Below are 21,226 nucleotides of genomic sequence, written 5' to 3'. Positions count from 1 at the left end.
ATCTGTGTAGATATCTTAAATGCTTTTAAAATGAAAAACAAAATATAACTAAGGTGTCGGTCACAAATAACGACCTGGTGCCGGAAGAAGTGTCCTAGTGTTAACTTTGTGTTGGGAATAATCTAAGGGTGCAAATTTTAAGTAAGCAGTTTGTGTCTGTCTGACCGAGAGGTTTAAAATATTGGCCTAGACTGATGGATGAGTCTCAAAAAATTCTCCAAAAGCAGAGGTACCCTTTTTGTTAGTGCGGTTTTGTTGTTGTATTTTTAAATTTTTTTTTTCCTTCATTTTTAGAGTGGTGAGTCCAGGATGATATCTCATTATCATTATACTACGTGGCCAGATTTTGGAGTCCCTGAGTCCCCAGCTTCATTCCTCAACTTCTTGTTTAAAGTCAGAGAATCTGGTTCGCTGAGTCCTGAACATGGACCTGCCGTAATTCACTGTAGTGCAGGGATAGGACGCTCTGGCACATTTTCATTAGTAGACACCTGTCTTGTCCTGGTAAGTGTTTATGTGGTGTCTTTTGGTTTATATTTGAGCTTTTTGATGAAAACTCCTAGCAAATAAGATATCTGTAAATAAGCCACACATTTGTGAAGGTAAATGAAGACCCTGTGGAAGCTACTTAGTTTTTCTGACACTTATTCTGATGGCTTAAATAAATGTATGAACATTTTATATTTTTTTCACAAATGTGGGATGAGTAGAAATATAGACCTGTTTTCAGACTGGTGATCTTAATGTGTCTTAGTCTTTATAGACCATATTTTCAGAGATTTGTAACTTTGCCCTTAGCTCTTCACTGTTACCTAAAACAGTCTGTCTAGAAATGGAATTTGCTTTCTAATTTTACAACACTTAAAGGAAAGAGCAATATAGATTGAAGCTTATTGGGTTTTTTTGGTCCTTCTAGTATTCCTGTAACTTAATAAATAAATAAATAAATAAATACAAATTAAATCTGAAGTGTTTTATATAAAGCTAACATTCTGAGAGAGAAGCCACTATAGCTATTCCAAAACATTGTCTGTATATCAGGTTAATGTTCCTGATTCTTTAGAGGGGAAATTACTTTTAAAAGGACATAATCATTAGTTCAATTACTGGACATATAGCAAGTAATACATACTGCACTGTTTTTCACAGTATGTTTATAAGGGTATTAACCAGTCGGCGTTAGCCCCAAATTTGCAAATGGTTTGGTCCACTCATTTTTTCTGTCCACGTATTGTCCCATAATCCTATTGAATGTGTCTGTCTTTTTAACTAAATACCAAGTTCTAGTACTCTGAACTACTATGCTCCAATCCTGCAATTTAAACACATTCATTTGTAAATTTAGGCAAGTAGAAGTATATTAAGACTCAGGGCTTTAATTGTTACTAGTATATTGGCTTTTGTGGATTTCAACTAATCTCCAGTTGTATTTTAACTTTTTATCTTTTTGTGTTTATATAAAAGTATTTAAATGATTTATTCTCTTGAGAGAAAAACTTTTAGAAATCAGTTTCAGATGTTAATTTCTCAGTTATAACAGAAATGTGGTAAAAAGATGAATGTATATATCGTTCAGTAGAAATTGTATAACACAAATACACCTCTAACCTGATACAACGCAGTCCTCGGGAGCCAAAAAATCTTAGTGTTTTATAGGTGAAACCACGTTATATCGAACTTGCTTTGGCCTCGAGCATTTCTGTTATTAATAGTAACTTCCCGCCCCCTGACTGACCCCTCAGAACCCCTGACCCATCCAACACCTGCTCCCTGACTGCCCTGACCCCTATCCACACCCCTGTCCCCAGAACCTCCAAACCACCCAACCCTCCCTGTCCCCTGACCGCCCCCCCCACTGCTCCTTATCCAACCTCTCGGCCCCAGCCTGGCACCCTTAACACGCCACTCAGAGCAGCGTGTCGGAGACAGACATGCTAATGCGCTGATCCGCCGGAGCGTGCAGGCCCCCGCCCCGCCCCCCGAGCGCTGCTTTACCACGTTATATCCAAATTCATGTTATATCAGGTTGCATTACATCAGGGTAGAGGTGTATGTGTTTAAAATTTTCCTTATTTTTTGGTACTTTTAAAGAACAATTGTACCAATTCACAGATTAGGTCAAAACTCTTCATATAATTAACCAGATTTTTTTTTTAACAGATGGAAAAAAAAGACCCTTCTTCTGTAGACATTAAGCAAGTATTATTGGATATGAGAAAATATCGCATGGGACTTATTCAGACACCTGACCAGCTAAGATTCTCATATATGGCTGTTATAGAAGGAGCAAAATTTATCATGGGGGATTCAACTATACAGGTATGTTTTTAGAATAAACTGAATCTACTGTAATAATTCAAATTTGCAATGTTTATAATATCAATGGGTGATTCGATTTGATGTTCTCTTAGCTATTTTAAAACATGTCATTTCTGCATTTGGTTAGGCAAATAAACTCTCTTAATCAAGCATTGAAGTGTGTGTCTCAGCTAAACTTTTAATTCTATGTTTTAGTACCCTGCTCTGTGATATATGGCAGGCATACTCTGTACTAACATAAGGAAGGTTAAATCCATATCAGCTTTTTTAAAAACCAAAAGAAATGTCATGTTTCCAAGTGAAATTGAACAAGGGTCTTTTCTCCCTGAATTATCCATACTTTATCTGTTAATAAAATATTCTGCTGCTGAAGATTAAAGTTTGCTACCAGGTAACATTTTTCTTACTGTTCGATTAACCGGTGATAGTCAGTATAACCAGCTCAATAAGATTAATTGGGTTTATTTAATGCAGTTCAAAAAATTTGACTTTTACAAGTCACTAGTTCTAAACTTTTTCAGTGTGCCTTCTGGTAATAACACTTTTTAAAATAGCTTCGCCTTGTCAAGGAGACATCGAACTTTTTTTTTTTTTTTTTTTTTTTTTTTTTTTTTTTTTTTTTGGAATGGTAGATCATGTTGGTTTTTTTTTTTTTCTTTTGCTGAAAAAACAACTTACTGTAAAGAAGTATAAATTAACTTGACAAACCTACTCTGCTTTCAGAAATAGGATGGAGGAGTAGATCACTTAAAGATGTTTATTACAGCTGTCTTGTCAAATGTTTCCATCCTACGCGCATTTTGTGCTTTGTGTAACCAATTATTTTACACAACCACTAAACACCAAATAGGTGCAAGGTACACACTTATGCTATGTAAGAACTAGGTGGTTGTATTCTGTATTCTGACACAGCCTTATGACCAGCATTATGACTATACTTAACTGTTTCCACCATTAATGATTTTAGCCCAGACACGCACTTAGAAGTAGCAGTCATTTACTGCAAGCTGCTTTTGGCAGAACTTGGAGTTTACTTCCTGAACATCTTGCTGCTTTGTATACCAAAGGCCATACCTCACATTTTTGTTGAATTTTGAGTAATGTCAGTCAAATTACTGAATAGTCTGAGAGACTTTTTTTTTAACTGACATGAATTCTCCCTTTTTAGCATGTGCATTTCCTGAGGCCCTGAGGAATTTATGGACTATTATATCAATTTCTCAGTATAAATTTTGGCAGCAATACATACTGTTTACAGTCTTCTTTTGAAATGATGTGTGAACTTTGGAGTAAGCTGTATGCAACTTTTGGAGACTTTTTCTGTAATTTTTTTAAAATTTCGAAGATTTTATTCTCTATTGTCAGTCTCTAGCTTTCAAAATTTAGAATAACTATTGGATATTAACAGGTTACAGAGTAGCAGCCGTGTTAGTCTCTCAGGTGCCACAAGTACTCCTTTTCTTTTTGCGGATACAGACTAACAAATTTAGTGATGGTTGTCCTTCAGGATAGGTTGTAGATCCTTGATGCTGCGTTGGAGAGGTTTTAATTGGGGGGCTGAAGGTGATGGCTAATGGCATTGTTGTTTTCTTTGTTGGCCCTATCCTGAAGGGCAACCCATCACTCTCACAGAACTTGGGAGACAGGCCAGACCTTGCTTACAGACAGCCCCTCCCCACCTGAAGCAAATACTCACCAGCAGCCATGCAACAAAAACACTAACCCAGGAACCTATCCTTGCAACAAAGCATGTTGCCAACTGTGCCCACATATCTATTCAGGGGACACAATCATAGGGCCTAATCACATCAGCCACACTATCAAAGGCTCCGATGCATCCAATGAAGTGAGCTGTAGCTCACGAAAGCTTATGCTCAAATAAATTTGTTAGTCTCTAAGGTGCCACAAATACTCCTTTTCTTTTTTGCAAATACATACTAACATGGCTGCTACTCTGAAACCTATCAGAGGCTCGTTCACCTGCACATCTACCAATGTGATGTATGCCATCATGTGCCAGCAATGCCCCTCTGTTATGTACATTGGCCAAACTGGACAGTCTTTACATAAAAGAATAAATGGACACAAATCAGACGTCGAGAATTATAACATTAAAAAACCAGTCGGAGAACACTTCAGTCTCTTTGGTCATTCGATTATAGACCTAAAAGTACCGATTCTTCAACAAAAAAGCTTCAAAAACAGACTCCAACGAGAGACTGCTGAATTGGAATTAATTTGCAAACTGGATACAATTAACTTAGGCTTGAATAGAGACTGGGGGTGGATGGGTCATTACACAAAGTAAAACTATTCTCCCCCCCCCACACACAAACCTCCCCGCCCCCCTCCCCCCCTCCCCCACACTCTTGTCAACTGCTGGAAATGGCCCACCTTGATTATCATTACAAAAGGTGTCCCTCACCCCTCCGCTCTCCTGCTGGTAATAGCTCACCTTGCCTGATCATTCTTGTTACAATGTGTATGGTAACACCCATTGTTTCATGTTCTCTCTGTATATAAATCTCCCCACTATTTTCCGCTGCATGCATCTGATGAAGTGAGCTGTAGCTCACGAAAGCTTATGTTCAGATAAATTTGTTAGTCTCTCAGGTGCCACAAATCCTTCTTTTTCTTTCTATTGGATATTAGTATTTTTTTAAAATTATTCTTGGTTATCAGTTGTATACAACTTAACTCCCACATTTTAGGAAAAATGGAAGTAAGACTTTTCACAAGTGTACTATTCTTAACAAGTGTTGAACAAATACTGTTCTTAACAATTTTTTCTGTCAGTTCATTGGAATGAACTGAATGTTCTAAGGGGAAAAAGTAAAAATTAAATGTTAAGGATGATTTCACATCCTTGATATGTCCCAATGTGATTTCAAAATATGCTGGTAAATAATTGATCCCATTGCATTTAAGAACATGAGCTTTTGATAAACGAAGATGTCATCTTTTAATTTGAATTTTCCTTGCTGCTCTTCACAATTTATTTTAAAATGTTAGTTTAGCTTAACTATAGCCATGGGAGGAAATTGTTACTTGAGTTATTGTATGTGAGGGATTTAAGTTACTTGCACAACAGAGTAGAAGTATGGACATAGGTTTGGTCTTATTCAGATATACTTATCAAATGGTAAATTTTGGATTTTCTTCTGCTCAAGAAGAGCTTTTTAAAAATTGGAGTGCAGATGAGACCGTGTGAGCTTGAATTGTTTTAATTAACAAATTTTATCCAGAACTTTTTTATTTAAAACATCCTTCAAATAGAGAAGCATGAAATGTGTGTGGATTTTTGTTGTCTTTTGAAAAAAAAAAAAACAGATGGATTTTTCTGCTCTCGTTAGTTTAGAAGGATCTCTGGGTAGGCTTAAAAGTAACAGTACTGAATGTGTGCGCAGGTTCTTTTCTCTTTATGCAGGCACCTTCTTGCTGCCTGTCCATTTAGTTTGAGTTTCAGCTCTGTTGCTGTGGTAGGGCATGTTTCATCAGCAGTGAAACTAGTTATTATTAAACTGAAAATGTAAAATAGAAGGGTTAGAGAACATTTCTCTAGTCCGGTTAGCTATTATTTGTAACAGTACATAAAAAACGTCTAATGTTTTACTGTAGACCGCCTTTCTGGGACCAGAGAGAAATAATTTAGCCTTACAATGGCGCAGCTGCCCTGATGCAGCTACACCGCTGTAAGTTCCCTCGTGCATCTGCTCTAAGATGACAGGAGAGAGCGCTCCCATCCACTTCATTAATCCACCGCTGATAGGTGGCAGTAGCTATGCCGGTGAGAGAAGCTCTCCCAATGACATAGCACTGTCCATCTCAATCTTTAGGTTGATGTAACTTGCGTTGCTCACGGGCTGGCACACCCCTAAGCAATATATGTTATACTGACATAAGTGGGGGTGTAGACATAGTCTTAGCGAAGGTTAAGACAAACTCCATTCCTCTTGTGTTAGCTTCTCCTGTTTTTGAGGTCTTAGGTTCAGAACTTGTAATCAGGAAGTCTCAAGGGCCTGCCCATGTAGATCTAATTAAACAGCTTACCGTGTAAGCCTTCTTCCAGTAAATATGGGTATAATGGAAGCTGCTCTCAACCTCTCTGTGTAGTTGCCTAACTCTTTTTCTGGAAAGCTTTAACATTTCTGTTTACAGCAGGCCTGTAAAATTCAGTAGAGAGAGAAGCTTCGGCTAGAGAAGTGCTTTTTCTTCGTCCCATGAAATTCCATTTAAGTTTGGCTGAAATATGAACTCTTCAATTCCCATTTCCCTTCTCTTGCTTGTGATCCTCAGGGAAACTGTGGCATGAACATTGTAAAGAGATTGCTAATACCAACACAGCACATGCTGTACTGGAAGCTGCCAGAGCAGTGAGGAAGGGCGGGAAGAGTTGGCACACAACCTCAGCATCCCATCTCCTCTCCACTCCTCTGCGGGCTCCACGCAGGGCAGACCTTTTGGGTGATGGGTTGAAGAGCCTGGGTGCCATACTCCCCATGATCATCTCCTGGATTTAGTACATGGTGCTAGCAGTCTGTTTCGCTCCTGGGATAACCGCCTCCTCATGTTGCCTGCTAATGTAGTTAGTCCTGTAGCTAAAGTGGTAACACTCCGCTGCAGTGCTAAAGGTTCAGATTTCAAACCCTGCTGAAGATGCGTGATGTGGGTGGGTGAACTTTTACTTAATGAAACTTATTTTTACCTCTCTTTCCCCCCCTCCCCCCCCAATCTGCTGGCACCTTCCTTGTCCCTTGTCTTGCAGTGTTTTATAAAAGACCATGCTATCTCCTGTAACTATTTTTTATTTAAATATTTAAGCACTGTGCCTGCATCTCTCTTCAGGTCCACACAATATGAGCACTTTTTGAGGTTTTAGAAGTGGTGCTAGCAGCTGACATTTTCACGGAGTGGGCGGTGGAGCAGGGAAGCATTTCCACCATGGCATAGACGAATCCCATAAACTTCATTTTTGACATCCACAGTGTTCTCAAGCTGTGGTTTTTGGGAAGAAGGGGGAAATTGTTTTAATATAGGTTTCTAACTGGTCACAGTCACTTGTGTATCTCAGTTTAATAAAAGTTTGCCTGAATAATAACTTCTCTTGGTGGATTAATTCTCCTTTTTCCAATGACAAGACTCCCTGGCAAACTGTTTGCATTTTGAGATCTATCTCTGCAAATAAAACACAAGTAGCTAGGTGAACACTTGTTTAAATGAAATTTTAGGTTTCCAGGAGTCATTTAGTATCCTCTTTTGAGCTCATCAGGCAATAATCCATAGCAAGGTTACCAATACAAAGTTAATTTTCTAATCACTTCATAATCTGCAGGATTTCCTGTGAGAGGATGATGAATGCTGATTGCAATATGTAGTTTTCTAATAAGGACTCCCACTTCTGACACATCTGATGCACACAAATAAAAGGTTTTGTTTTCATAAGGGGAATCTAATCTGTTGACACAGGAGCAAGGCATACCGGTTCATTAAACACTGCTACAAGGAATTCCAAAAAAAAAAAAAGTATCCTTGTTTAAAACTATTGGAAATTCCAAAGTGACTGTGTAGTCACATGGACGTGTACAGCCATGTTTTTTTATAGTTGTCGGGTCATCTTGGACATTTTATTCGGTTCTCTGGATTTTACACAGGTTTATGACCAAGGTGGCTGATTACAAAAGCTTTGGATTTACATGGAGTTGTACAGCAGCAAAGTTCATATAAGAGACTGTTTTGATCAAAAAACACATTTCACATCTGATGTCTAGTTATCTTTTGTGAAGGGCTCTTGCCAATATTTTCTCTCCTGCAAACAGTAAAGAGATATCTAGTTACACCACACTCACTTTTAATACTTTTTCTTAAATAATAATTTAGCATTTTTTAATTGTTGTGGTATTGTGTCTTGCTCTTAACCTTATTGCCTTCTCTGTAATACCTATCTGTTTAATCAGATCGACTTTTAGAGATTTCTGCAGGTATTCTGTCGTGCTTAAGAGCCTTACCTTTTTTTATTGCCATGAGTTTACAGCCCTAAATTTCACTTGCAAATTTGTTATTCCTGGACAAATTTCTATACTGTTTACTTGACCTTCAAGTTGTTCTCTAACAACCGAATTTCCCTCGAATAAGTCTTGGTTTTAGTGTTATCTGAAGCTAAGACTGATGGGTGTACTTTGTTCTCTATTCAGTGTAAATAAGAGTATCACGGTGTTGCTTACTTCTTTATCTAGAAATTAGTTTTTTAATTTGCATTTTTATTTATATGATCATTCTTTATTCGAAGATATAACTTTCACGATCTTGAGAAATGTTATTCAAAAATGTGTTCTCAATCATTCAGAAACGGTGGAAGGAACTTTCTAAGGAGGACCAAGCACCAAGTTCTGAGCAGTCTCCTCCACACCCAACCAGAATAAATACAGAGAAGTACAATGGGAATAGTGTTGGCTTAGAAAGACAGGAGCAAATGGGGGAGAAAATAAATACTGAACTGCCCACTAAAGTGCAAGATATCATGGATGGAAGCATTGAAAGGTAAGAAACATGGAAGATGACTTGGGGGTGTGGTTTTTTTGTTTTGTTTTTTTTTTTTTTTTAAATAAAGTCCTCTTATCCTGGAGCAGGGCTGCCAATGGTCTAATCACACAAACCCAAACATCCTTGCCCTGTCCCGCCCCACTCACTTCATCGCCCCCCCTTCCTCTGTGGCTCGCTCTCCTCCACCCTCATTCACTTTCACTGAGCTGGGACAAGGGGTTGGGGTAAAGGCTCTGGGCTGGGGCCGAGGGGTTCAGAGTGTGAGAGGGGCTCTGGGCTGAGCCTGGGGCAGGGGGTTGAGGTGGAAGAGGGGGTGCGGGGTGCAGGATCTGGGAGGGACATCCAGTCTGGAGTAAGGGATTGGGGTATGGAAGGAGGTTTGGGGTGCTGGCTCTGGGGGGGCCTCAGGGCTGAGGCAGGGGGTGATGGGTGCAGGCTCCAGCCCCCAGGCAGTGCTTATCTCTGGTGGCTCCTAGTCAGCGGCACAGCTGGGCTAAGGCAGGCTACCTGCCTGCCTTGGCCCTACACTGCTCCCGGAAGCAGCTGGCATGTCCCCTGCAGGGGAGGGAAGAGGGCTCTGCACACAGCCCCCATTTGCAGGCACTGCCCCCAACCCCCATTTGCAGGCACTGCCCCTGCAGTTCCCATTGGTTACAACTCCCATTGGCTAGCTCGGGGCGGGGACAGTGCACAGAGACCCCCTGTTTCCTCAAGGACCACAGGGATGTGTCACCACTTCTGGGACTGGCACGAAAACAGGGCAGGCAGGGAGGCTGCCTTAGCCCCGCAGTGCTGCCGGACATTTAGCAGCCTAAAATCTCCCAGTTTTTGGCTTCAGTAGCTTCTGAGAGACAGAGCCCAATTCCGGGAGACTCCCAATGAAACTGGGAGGGTTGGCAACCCTATCCTGGAGAAATTCTAATCCCAGATAATTTGTCCCTTGAGTGGGCCCAAGGATGGGATGTGTTTTCCCTAGATGGTCTCAGACATGATTGAATAAAATCTTTGATACCACTTTAGTTATTCGCTGTTCAGTACTTTTAAATAAGTAAGCTTTAAGAAGAAAAGAGAAAATAACAAAATGGCTGGGAACGGAAAGGCTTACAGCACAGGGTTTCGAGTGTCATTCTGCACACACTCCGGAACAACAGTTGAAAGGACTGAACTACCCCTTCCATCTCATTGAGTTGCTAACTTCGAAGCTTTCTGTTCATTAAAGATTCAGATCAGACTTTCAGATAAAAAGGCTAAGGCCTAATCTCGACTTGAAACTTAGGTCAACATAGCCACATTGCTCTGGGCTGTGAAAAATTTCACACTCTCTGTGAAGTAGTTAGGTCAATTTAATGCATGCTGCAGATGCAGCTGGGTAACCACTGACCGAGCTACCACCTCTCAGGGGGATAGATTTCCTATGACAATGAGAAAAAACCCTTCTGTCACTGTAGTAAGCGTTTAGTGTAGACCTGAGAGGCAGCATCTAGGCTGAGGGAAGGTTAACCTAATTACTTCATACAGGATGTGAAATTTTTCACACCCTTCAGTGTTGTAGCTAGGTTGACCTGAGTTTTAGATGTAGCCTAGGCTTAAATGTCTATGGTACAGGCGCTACAGCATCATAGTTGTAGCACTGTAGGTGTGCCATTGTGGTGCTTGTAGCGACATACAAGCTACAGACTTCTGCCAGAATAGCAGTATTGGCCATGGGTGTGAAAATGTGATCCCTAACCAATGTGTCTACTGGCAGAAGTTTCTAGTGTAGATACAGCTATACTAGCAAAATTGCATTTCTGTCAGGATAGCTTGTTTTATTCATTTATGGGGGCGGTTTTACTATGCCAGTACAAACGGCAGTTTTGCCATAGGGTTGCCAGTTTTGGTTGGATGTATTCCTGGAGGTTTCATCCCATGACGTAATCTTTAACGAAAGATTAATTTTTAGTTCTTGGAGACTCCAGGACAATCCTGAAGGCTGGCAACCCCATTTTGTCAGTATAGCTACATCCACACCAGGAGTGCTTTTGCTAGCACAGTAGTGATAAAAGTGCTCAGAATGTAGATGTGGCCTTAGATACACACTTACACACCAACTGAGCAATTATCACAATCGCATGCATAAATCAGGTGATCGTTTAGCTTGTAAAGGGCAGAAAAAGTAATGGTCCTACAAGTACTTGGTATTAGTTTTTCACCACACTGGTAAATGCAATGCTAACTTCTCTAAATAAAAGTTTATGGTGTGAATTTCGGAAGTTGTGCACACAAATAGGCTCAACTGTAGTCAATGGGAGCTGTTGGTGCTCAATACCTTTGCTAACTGGACTACACAAGGGCCATATTTTATCCTCCATCTTTGTACCAACTTCCCATTGCTCTCAGTAGGAGGTTTGCTGTGGTTTGAAGGCACGAGTAGCGTGTGGGTATGTTTTCACTGTAGCCTTGTTAACTCAGGTGATCAAAACCTGAGGCTGAGCACCCTGGTTAGTTTACTTCTGGTGTGAGTGGCCACAGAACAAAGTCATACTTGAGTTACTGTGTCCTCACTGGTTCTGCACTCACCACTGTGGATTGCTAAGACCTGTGGGATCATGTCTCATGGTTCTTTCTGTTGCAATAAATTGAGTTGCTCTGATCTTTCCCAGTGAGTTGTGGGAGAACTCGTTTGTCCTTTTGTGTATCCAGGGAATTGTGGCAAGACACTGGAGGATTATCAGCATCAAGTGATTTAGCCTGTGTCCTCACTGGAAAGTGTGTGGGTTATCAGTCTGATGGAAAGTGTCACTCTGGTTTTAGCCTGCAACTTCAGATGTGCCTGCCAGCCCAGACTGAAAGTACCACTAAACCAGGGGTGGGCAAACTTTTTGGCCCGAGGGCCACATCAGGGAATAGAAATTGTATGGCGGGCCGTAAATGGTCACAAAGTTGGGATTGGGGACAGGGTGCAGGCTCTCAGGTGAGGCTGGGTATGAGAGGTTTGGGGTGCAGGAGGGTGCTCCGGGCTGGGATCGAAGGGTTTGGAGAGCAGGAGGAGGATCAGGGCTGGGGCAGGGGGTTGGGGCATGGGGAGAGGCCCAGGGGGTGCAGGCTCCAAACAGCAATTACCTCGAGGCTCCCGGAAGCATTGGCATGTCCTTTCTCTGATTCCTATGTGGAGGTGCAGCCAGGCAGCTCTGCACACTGTCCCATCCGCAGGCACTGCCCCTGCAGCTCCCGTTGGAGTGCGTAGGAGCCAGAGCGGGGAAGCCGTGTGGCATGGGGCTGAGCTGCATGGTACGATCCTGACCCAGTGCCCCGGCTGGAGTGCCGGAGCAGGGCTGAGCTGTGTGGTGCGACCCCATCCCAGCCCCCTGGCCCGAGCAGGGCTGAGCCGTGCGGTGAGGCCCCCGACCCAGCACGCCGGCCGGAGCAGGGGCTGGCATAAAATGGCTTGCAGGCTGTAGTTTGCCCACCCCTGCACTAAACTCATGAGAAGGTTGTGTGTGTGTGTGTGTGGTAGGAGGGTTGCAGGCAACAACCAAGAAAGAGCCTGAGTTATCTCTTCAGTGAAGATGCCCTCAATGTGTGCTTTTTTGGTATACTCTATTATATATTAATATAGAAAATACATTATATACACAGTAGGCAAGAGGGAGCAGAATTAAGGTTGCAACTTTGGTATTTCCTAAGTTCTTGATGTTTGACTTGGCAACCGTAATAATGTTAAAACAGCATGGGTATTTAATTAAACTGTTCAGGTAATTAGAGTAGCACAGAGTAAAGACCATTCTTGTCAACATTCCCTCCTTCATAAAGTTTTAGTCATAAACAGCACAGATTGGTTAACTGTTCTGTGGGTTGGGTTGGGTTGGGTTGAGGGGTTTTTTCCTAATATTTCTTGAGGAATTACTTCTATTCTACAGTTAAGTTTTTTTTTTTTCTCTTTTAGTACGGTTCGGAAACGGCTACGAGAGGATAGAAAAGCTCACACAGCCCAGAAGGTGCACCAGATGAAACAGAAGCTAAGTGAGACTGAAAGAAAAAGAAAAAGGTGGTTATATTGGAAACCTATTCTCACTAAGATTGGGTTTGGTACAGTCATTTTAGCTGGAGCTTATTCTTGCTGGAAACTGTATTTTCAAGAACATTCCCTGTAAGTAAACACTTATTTGCACTGTGAGCCTGTCTACGGTAGCAGCTAATCTTGCTGCAAGTCGATCACTGGGGAGTTTGACTTTCAGCAGCAAACTCCTTACACCCAAAATTGGTGCAGTTTAGACGCAACTTAGATAAGTGATGTAAACGTATCACAGTCAGCATCTCAGGACTTTCACAGCAGGTACTTCTGAAACCAAACAGCAAATTGCTACCCAGAATAAAGTTGTTCGTTTGTTAAATAAACAGATACAAACTTTGTATTTATATACTTTTAAAAAATGGTATTTCACTGAATCTAGTAGGTAGACCCTGAGCCATGAAGATTTAACGATCGAGGCTGTCTGGGTTTTAATTTACATGCCTGACATAAGCAATAAACAGCGTGGTATCATTTACATTATTAATGCAAAGAAGTTATCCTTATGTGTGTGTAATGTACTATTGACATAGGCATTAACATTTTATATTCTTATGACCCAGGATAAATATATTTTATAACTGCATATTTAATCTTACTTTTTGTAGCTAACTGTACTTTTAAAAGCTTAGTTTGTATAAATTTATTTGACCAAAAAAGAAATTTGATTTTGCAACTAAATGTAAAGCATTTAGTAACTTGTAACTTGTGCACAGTGCATCCATTCCTCACATTTCAAGATTTTGAGACTTTGCATATGAGCAGCTAAGGTTCTGATGAAGCACTTTTCAGTTTTTCCTCTGTACACTGCATTCCTTTTATTTATTTATTTTTTTTTGTTTTTGTTTTTGCAGTTATTTAAAAAAGCTTGAAATTGCTTATGGGGTTTTTTTAATAAAGCTATTTGCTAGCCCTAGACTTGGAGGCAAATTGTTAAACTGGTTGATGGAAGTTGTATTCAGACTTGAGCTACTGTCTGAAGCTCTAGTTTTGTTAAAGTTCTGACATTCCATTAAATGTGTAATGTGATATTTTGTCTCATCTTACTGATTTTTTTTTTGTTTTGTTCCATGTAATAATAAAAATCTATCACCTATCAATAATAGCACACTGAAGCTAACTTAAAACTGATTTAACTTTGTGGAAAAACTTGTTTCAAACATAATTGAAAGTATTAGCTACAGAATATAGATGAATATTATCAATTATTTGATAAGATGTTGTTAACTGTGACATAGTCTTAATTAAGGATGCCAGATCTATGTAAGTTGCCTAGCACCATAATAAACACAATAGTTAACCACTTCATCCGGAATAGTGGATGAAGTACTTATTTACCTTCAGATCACTTTGAGATGGATCATAAACTTTGCATTGTTTGTACAAAAAAAGTGTATCTAATAGCTCTTTTCCCAGGTCCATTGTTAACTTCCTTTCCATTGTATAGGTTCCTTTATCCAGCTGTCAAACTCATACTCCTCTAAGGAAGAAGGCCTTGTGGCCTAGTGGATAGAGCACTGGATAAGCATTCAGGAGACTTGTTATATTCGTGGCTCTGCCACTGGTCTCCTGAGTGACCTTGAACAAATCACCCTAACTCTCTGCCTCAGTTTCCAAATGTGTAAAATGGGGATAATGATATTGTGATCTCCTTAATAAAACATTTTTGAAAGGTCTCCAGCCACCTGCAAGCTCAGTAGCGGGGGGTTAAACATGGGATCTAAACTGAGTTGCTATTTCACTGCACTGCAATTAGATGACTGAACAACATACACTTTTGAGGAGTGTCTCATGGATGTGCAATAGATTTTACACAGGTAACTCCAGGTAGTGTGAATAGTGTAATTCCCCTGGTGTTGGTAGAAGAATGAGACTTCAGATGGTCGAGTCTTACCGTGTTCAGAGCTGGGTTTCTCTAAGACTACCATTAAAACAAGATTGCAACTGGTACTGGAGCCATGACAGAGCCAAGATTTACTAATTGCTTTGGCACATATAGTAAATTTTGGTTACTTGTTGTAAGTAGGTATTTTAAGGATAATACAACAAAGTTCAGTAATGCTAAATTGAAGTCCTTAAGCAATCTGAGGAGAATGCAGATTTTGTGTTTAGGAAGGTCTTGTAGCAACAAACACTTTTTTTTTTTTTTTTTTTTTTTAAAAAAAACCTTCAGCTGTTCTAACTCTAATCAACCCCTAGCCTAAGGGCAGTGCATTAGTCTTTCCATCATATAGCTTACTCCTCAATCTGCCCATATTGCTTTCAATTAAAACTTTTAAGTGTTGTAAAGTATCTTACAAACGATTGGGTTTCGTTTATGGGAAAATGTATGTAGTGCCATGAAGTACTATTATAAAAGTAAAATAAGATCTCCATATCTTAAAGTGCTTAAAGGAAAACAGTTAAGAAAAAAAAATCTCCAAGATAGATAATATCCCTTTCTCTGAAATTGCTAGTCTCCATTTATCTCCTGACTCGGCAGCAGGATTTTTCCAAGCCTTTTCTGCTTTCCTCTGATGACAAGCTCTAAATGCATCTTTGAAGACCTTCATTTGAATTCTTTTACCTGACTCCATCTAAACTTTGTCTCCTACATTGCCCAGACCCCAAGAAGACTTTCTTGGCAATGTTCATATATGCTCACATTCTGTTCACTCTTTTTCACTCCACAAAGTAGCATTTGTAAATGGATTTGGTAATTCATGGGTAAGCTGTGTTTGGTTGGCTTGGCTGCATCATTAACAACCAGGCTGCATCATTAACAACCAAGCTGTAACAATTTTTAAGGATCACATCAGTGACAGGCAAAAATATTTTTGCTTATGATCTGCTGCAGTATGAGGTTGGGAAAGAAGCTTAAAGAATGAAGCCTTTAATCACATTCCAGGAAGGAACTTTGTGTAAAATCCTAGTTCCATGTAAAATCAATGGCAAAATGCCAACTGACTTTTTAGTGGAGTTAGGATTTCCTCTTTTGTCTTTAGTTCATAGCACTTTACAGGAAGGTGGTTATTACAAAATCTAGGCTACGCGTGCTTTGTTGTTTCTATGGCAGTTAAGTCACAAGAGCACATGAGACAACCGTCTTTACTTCTGAAATATTAAAGCCTGATTGGCGCACTAGTTTTGAAATGCTGTTGATTCAAATCTTGACTGTGATCCTTTTTCCCCCTGCGTGTATTGTTATCCAGAATAATTACAGATAATTGGAGCATAGTAGAACTTTTTTTAATTAGGTTACTTTAAAGCTGACATTCAGATGATTAGCTTCATATAAATCTCATTCACCTTTTACCAAGTAATCACTCGCACACATCTGAATCTCAGTTATAAGTAGCACATTCTAGTTTTATAAGGATTGGAGTAATTTCTTATGATTTTCTATTAAATTATATTTTTCTGGCAGGGGAAATCTATTGTTTGCAATGGCGCCACTTACTGTGTTGAGTGCCCCTCCATCTTTTAAATATTTTCCCCATTACTTGTTGAGCAGGAGTTATCCAATAGCAATAATTAAATACAGTCTAAAGTAAAGATTTGGAGAAATTACAGGTGCATTTTAGGGAAATTTTTAATTTGAAAACTAAACTTACTTTAACTTAATTAAACCTTTGGAACATTACATGTTCCATTTCATTAACTGATGTATTTTTATTTTAACACTGTATTTTAAAAATATACAGTATAGTGCAAATGAACATTATAGAAAAGGCAAGTGTGTGTGATGGGGGTGGGTATGAAAAAGCCTACATCGTCTCAAAGTATAAGAGGCCAATAAAATTATTTAGTGTACCTCTTCATTTATTAGTCTTAAACTTCAGAGTTTTGGATGACTACACATGAAACTTTATGTAAATTGATTGAGATAACTCAAGGGGAAAATTGTCATTGTGGACAAGTGATTTAAACTACAGGGTGGAATCCGGCAAAGTTTATAATTCTGTGATAGTCTTCCTGCCTTTTAAAGCTGTTTTTTCATTGGCTTCAGTTCAGTCTCACTCTTGTGTACTAAAAATAAATGTCTTCAAAATATTTCATCTGTCTGAGTCTTTATTTGCATTAAAAGGCCTGATATGTGGAAAAATAAACCTTTTTAAACATGCTATCAATTAACTTTAAGAAAAGATTACTGTGTTCTGGAAGAAATCAGTGTGGGTTTACGAAAGTTGGTTCTTTTGTTTTTGGTCATATAGGCTTTGCTTCATTAAAAATGTTATAATTTTGGAATTCCCTCATTGGGACAAGTGAATTTAGACTTAGTATGTCATTTTGCTTTGAACTATACCTTCTAAAACGGGACTGGCATTCAGATTTCAAAGAGCAGTTTTAGGTCCTTGTCCAGCAAAATACTCAGAGTCCCACTGTAGTCAATGGAACTACTCACATGCTTAAAGGCATTTAGTGACCTGCTGGACTGGGGATCTCCAGTGTGCCTTTGCTGATCTATAGTATCTCTTCTGAAAAAGATTTGGCATTTCAGTTTTACTACTGATAGTAATGGAGTAATTAGTCTGAAAAATTGGAACAAATTATCAGTTTGGCGGTTTGCCTTATAACTATAGTGACTTCCAAGCCCTTAGTCTATTGATTTTTAGTCTTTACTGAATCGGTGACTTTGTTTTGCGTTGTATGTCGTAGGCCGAGACTGACTGACATCTAAACCTCCAAGACTTGTGAATATTCTGCATCTATAAATTGCAAACTATTGACATGCAAGGCAAGATATGAACCCCTCTCCGGGAACAAAAGTGAGGTCTGATAAATACAAGAAGGCCTCATAATAATCTGTTTACAACGTAAACTACATCCAGGGGATGAAGAACACCACCAGCATGCTACTTTGCAAAACAAAATAACTTGCTGTCTTTTGTGTTTTTTATAATGTCTGTACTAATTGTAGAAAGATGTAAAAGAAATAAACTAGAAAATACTTTGTACTGCCATTTTTATTGTATTTTTATATGTTTTTGGCAGCATTAAATATTTTTTTAAATTGAAACATTCTGTTCTGTGTGCATTATGTTAGGGAAAACCTATTAAACGGTATTTCAAGAAAACTGGGATTTATCTCGAGGTTTTCTTTTTCTTACCCAACTGGAAAACTACAAATTTTATGCTGAGTATTGAGGTAGCCTCCATTAGGAACTCTACCTCTTGTTTTCCAAATCTTGTTTTGTAAACTTTCCAGTCATAATGAAAACAAGGATACTTGAATACTTTCTTCAGTAAGTCTTTCCATGTTTGTTCTAGTCTTATGCACAAGATGCTCTGCAAAATCCAGTGCAAGAAAGTTGCCATTTGATGATATGGTTTGATTTCTTTATATTTGTCCATTTAAAATCTCAAATTTCTATTTCCCACAAGCATAACTGTTGCATTATGCCAGTTACTGCCAATGGGAGTCTGTCTATAGCTTCAATGGATTCATGCCTTTAAATTAATCTGTGTATATTGCTGAATTTACACCTTAATACTTGTGCAGTGTGGTCAAGTTAACAATCACTGTAGAGAACAGAACTTTGTTTCTGATGCCAAATTCAGAGGTAGTGTGCAAGATGTGTGAATCTATTAGAGTTCAAAGGAACCTCAACAAAACTTATTGTAATAGCATGCATACTGAAGGACCAGAAGTGTAAATTAGGGTAGGCACTTCTATACCTTATACCCTCCCATCAGTTGCTTTTCCTCATGCACCCTTCTCTTCCAGCCACTCAGAATATGTTAAATCAATTTAACTGACTCCCTCAAACCCATGTATTGACCTTGACTGTTTTAGCACTAATCCAGGGCCCTCTATTGTGTGGCAGACTGGACCTAAATTCTCTAGCAAGGTCCATTAATTCTGCAGTCCTCAGGAAATTCTGTGGCAGCCTCAGGTGAACTTAAAAATTGAGGGTTTTGTTGAATTAAAGTCTACAAATCAATACAGAATAATGCTTTGTAAATTTTTTTGATACTCAGTTTATTTTGTGCTGTCCATACTTCTTTCAGGTTGTAGCAGACTTCTGTGTTGACAATATTTAACTGCACTTTGGAAGTAGTCAGGGGTGAGTAGGTGATGATGGAATTGGGTCTTAAGTGAGGAAGCATGTGAGGTATTTTGAGGTAAGTATATTGGGTTGAATGTTTCTATTGAAGTGAGCCTCAAATAGTTAATGGTGGGTTTTGAGCCCCCAATTCAGGAAGGCATCCCTATTCAAAATAGCACTAAACCATGTTTAGTTGTCCTGAATTGGGGCGGCAATTATAACTTTGGTTTTAGGTTTAATAATCTTTGAGATAACTTAATGCCTCAGAGCTATTGTTTCAGGCTGGGTGGAGACTTATTTACCTCAGTTTACACTCCACTTACCTTTTCAAGGCTTTCTTTGCACTTATGAGACTATAAATACTTGTTAAAATGAAAACTCAGATTCTAGAGCACAATTTTGCATCATATCCCATGGCTGTTAACCGCATAGGGCCCAATTTAGACCACTTTACATATTTCTATGTGACACCCCCCATGACTTCCATGCATTTGAATCTCAACCATAACTTCATATTAATAGGGCTTTCAAAAACCAGGTTAAATTAATGAATTGGATAATGAAGTAAACATGATTACAAGATAGAATTCTTATAAGCGTACACATCTGAAAGTCTACACTTATTTTTCATAGTTCCTTTATCATGCGACTATAAATATTCATAACACTTTACCAATGAAAGAAATGCAGCTAGCTGCTTTTTTTTTGTGTGTGGCATTGTGGATACAGTCAGTTAAAATACACTCTCTGGTCCTAATCCTACAATGGGGTAAGTACTTTTTCTTTTAAGGCCTCAGTGCTGAACTTAAGCAGAGGCAGGAAAAAAAAGCCTAGTTCTAAGAGTGAATTTGTTTTGGAAATTTGATAGAATGTAGCTTACATGTTTGAGTTATCCAAATAGAAAACTAAAGGATTTTCTTACTAATTGTCTTTGTACTAAAGTGACTAAAAATTGTATACACAATCAGGCTGAGCCGAGTGGAGACGTGTCTAGGAAGACTGTCCCCCATACAGAATTGAGTAATCTCTTTTAAACTCATGCTCAGTTCTTCTGGGAATGATGTTCCTGCACAGCCTCAACAAAGCAATCACTTTGATTCCTAACAGCTGAAACTACTCAAGAGACCCAGCCAAATAAAGAAAGCTTATATGAACTTTTTAAAAAAGATGTCAAAATGAAACTGCATTGTACAAGGCACATAAAAGAGCTGGAAAAGGCCTGAGGTGGTGATTGTTAAAATTTTTCACAAAAACAAGCTATTTTGTGATCTTCAAATGCCTGTTTGAAGGTCCAATGCTGTCTCTCAAATCCATGTAATTCCCACTAATTTCAGAGGGTACCCTACTGTATTTGTATGAGTAGTAGGCCCCAGTCAAGGAGAGCCTTTGTGCTTTACAAATATCTAGTAAAACACTGTCTACAACCTCATTGCAGGAGCAGGACCTAAATTTAAGCTATGGGCTGTAATAAATATGAAGGAAGGAGTGAAGGTAACCAATATATGGCTGTGACCTTCAGTTTGCAATTTGTAAGATTTGGTCCTTTGGATTTAAGAGATCTAAAAGGAGGAAGATCCACTTCTGCAAACCTTTACTGACAGCAGTGGGACTATTCATGAATAAATATACAGGATCAGGTCCCTCTTGAAGAGCTTTTCAGAAACAATTTATGGTACTGGAGGACCTCATTAAAGCCCTCTTTCTACAACTTGCTCACCACAGGTAGTCTCTTGCACTCATTGAAGATCTGTAACTTTTTTTCTTAATTATATGAATGTTAAGCCTTATGTCTTGTCTAAATTTCCAGTCAGGTAACTGCATTCTGGTTCCTTGCATTCTTATAGCTTCAGTTTAAATACAGTAGGTCAGATTCTAATCTTTATTCAAGTTACTCCAGGTCCCAACCACAAGAACCAGGTCTCTAATCTAGCTCAGCATTTTTCACTTTGATTTTGAATTCAATCCTGCAAGGGGTGAACCCTCACACTAGGATCCAATGAAGTTATGTGAATACTATTGATTTAAATTGAACTATTTTTGTGCCTTCACTTAAGCAGACTGGTAAATACTCAAGTTGTGTCCCTCTTGCACCTTTACACAGTCAAGTCCTTAAACTTGTGTAATGTTCACCTGGGTATGAGCTGCTCCTTACAAAAGTTTGTTCTAGATAATGCAGTGATCCTCCAGGAAGAAAAGCACTGTTAATATATTTTCATATATCCTGTTCTAAAATGGGGACTATTGAAAGCTGTATAAACTTAGCTTTTGGAATTTTTTAATCTAGCCC

General features: G+C 39.1%; 1 protein-coding gene across 4 annotated transcripts in view; it reads left to right on the top strand.

Annotated features, from left to right (window-relative positions):
• PTPN2 (protein tyrosine phosphatase non-receptor type 2) overlaps positions 1-17,909 on the top strand; it is a 55,363-nt gene extending 37,454 nt beyond the window's left edge. Inside the window, exons 6-10 of one of the 4 annotated variants that reach the window (XM_038388444.2) lie at positions 295-504; positions 2,161-2,319; positions 8,663-8,856; positions 12,785-12,886; positions 17,549-17,909. In XM_038388444.2, coding sequence (XP_038244372.1) covers positions 295-504; positions 2,161-2,319; positions 8,663-8,856; positions 12,785-12,886; positions 17,549-17,570 — 687 coding nt within the window. In that variant the 3' untranslated portion in view covers positions 17,571-17,909. Of the gene's footprint in view, positions 1-294; positions 505-2,160; positions 2,320-8,662; positions 8,857-12,784; positions 12,989-17,548 lie in introns of all 4 variants that reach the window. The other 3 variants (XM_038388441.2, XM_043508134.1, XM_043508135.1) reach the window with 3 other exon arrangements.
• Positions 17,910-21,226: the final 3,317 nt, after the last annotated feature.

The sequence above is a fragment of the Dermochelys coriacea genome, chromosome 2 (genome assembly GCF_009764565.3).
Source record: "Dermochelys coriacea isolate rDerCor1 chromosome 2, rDerCor1.pri.v4, whole genome shotgun sequence".
In the NCBI taxonomy this organism is placed as follows: Eukaryota; Metazoa; Chordata; order Testudines; family Dermochelyidae; genus Dermochelys; species Dermochelys coriacea.
Note: the sequence above shows the minus strand (reverse complement) of the source record. Positions and strands in the feature narration are given on the sequence as shown.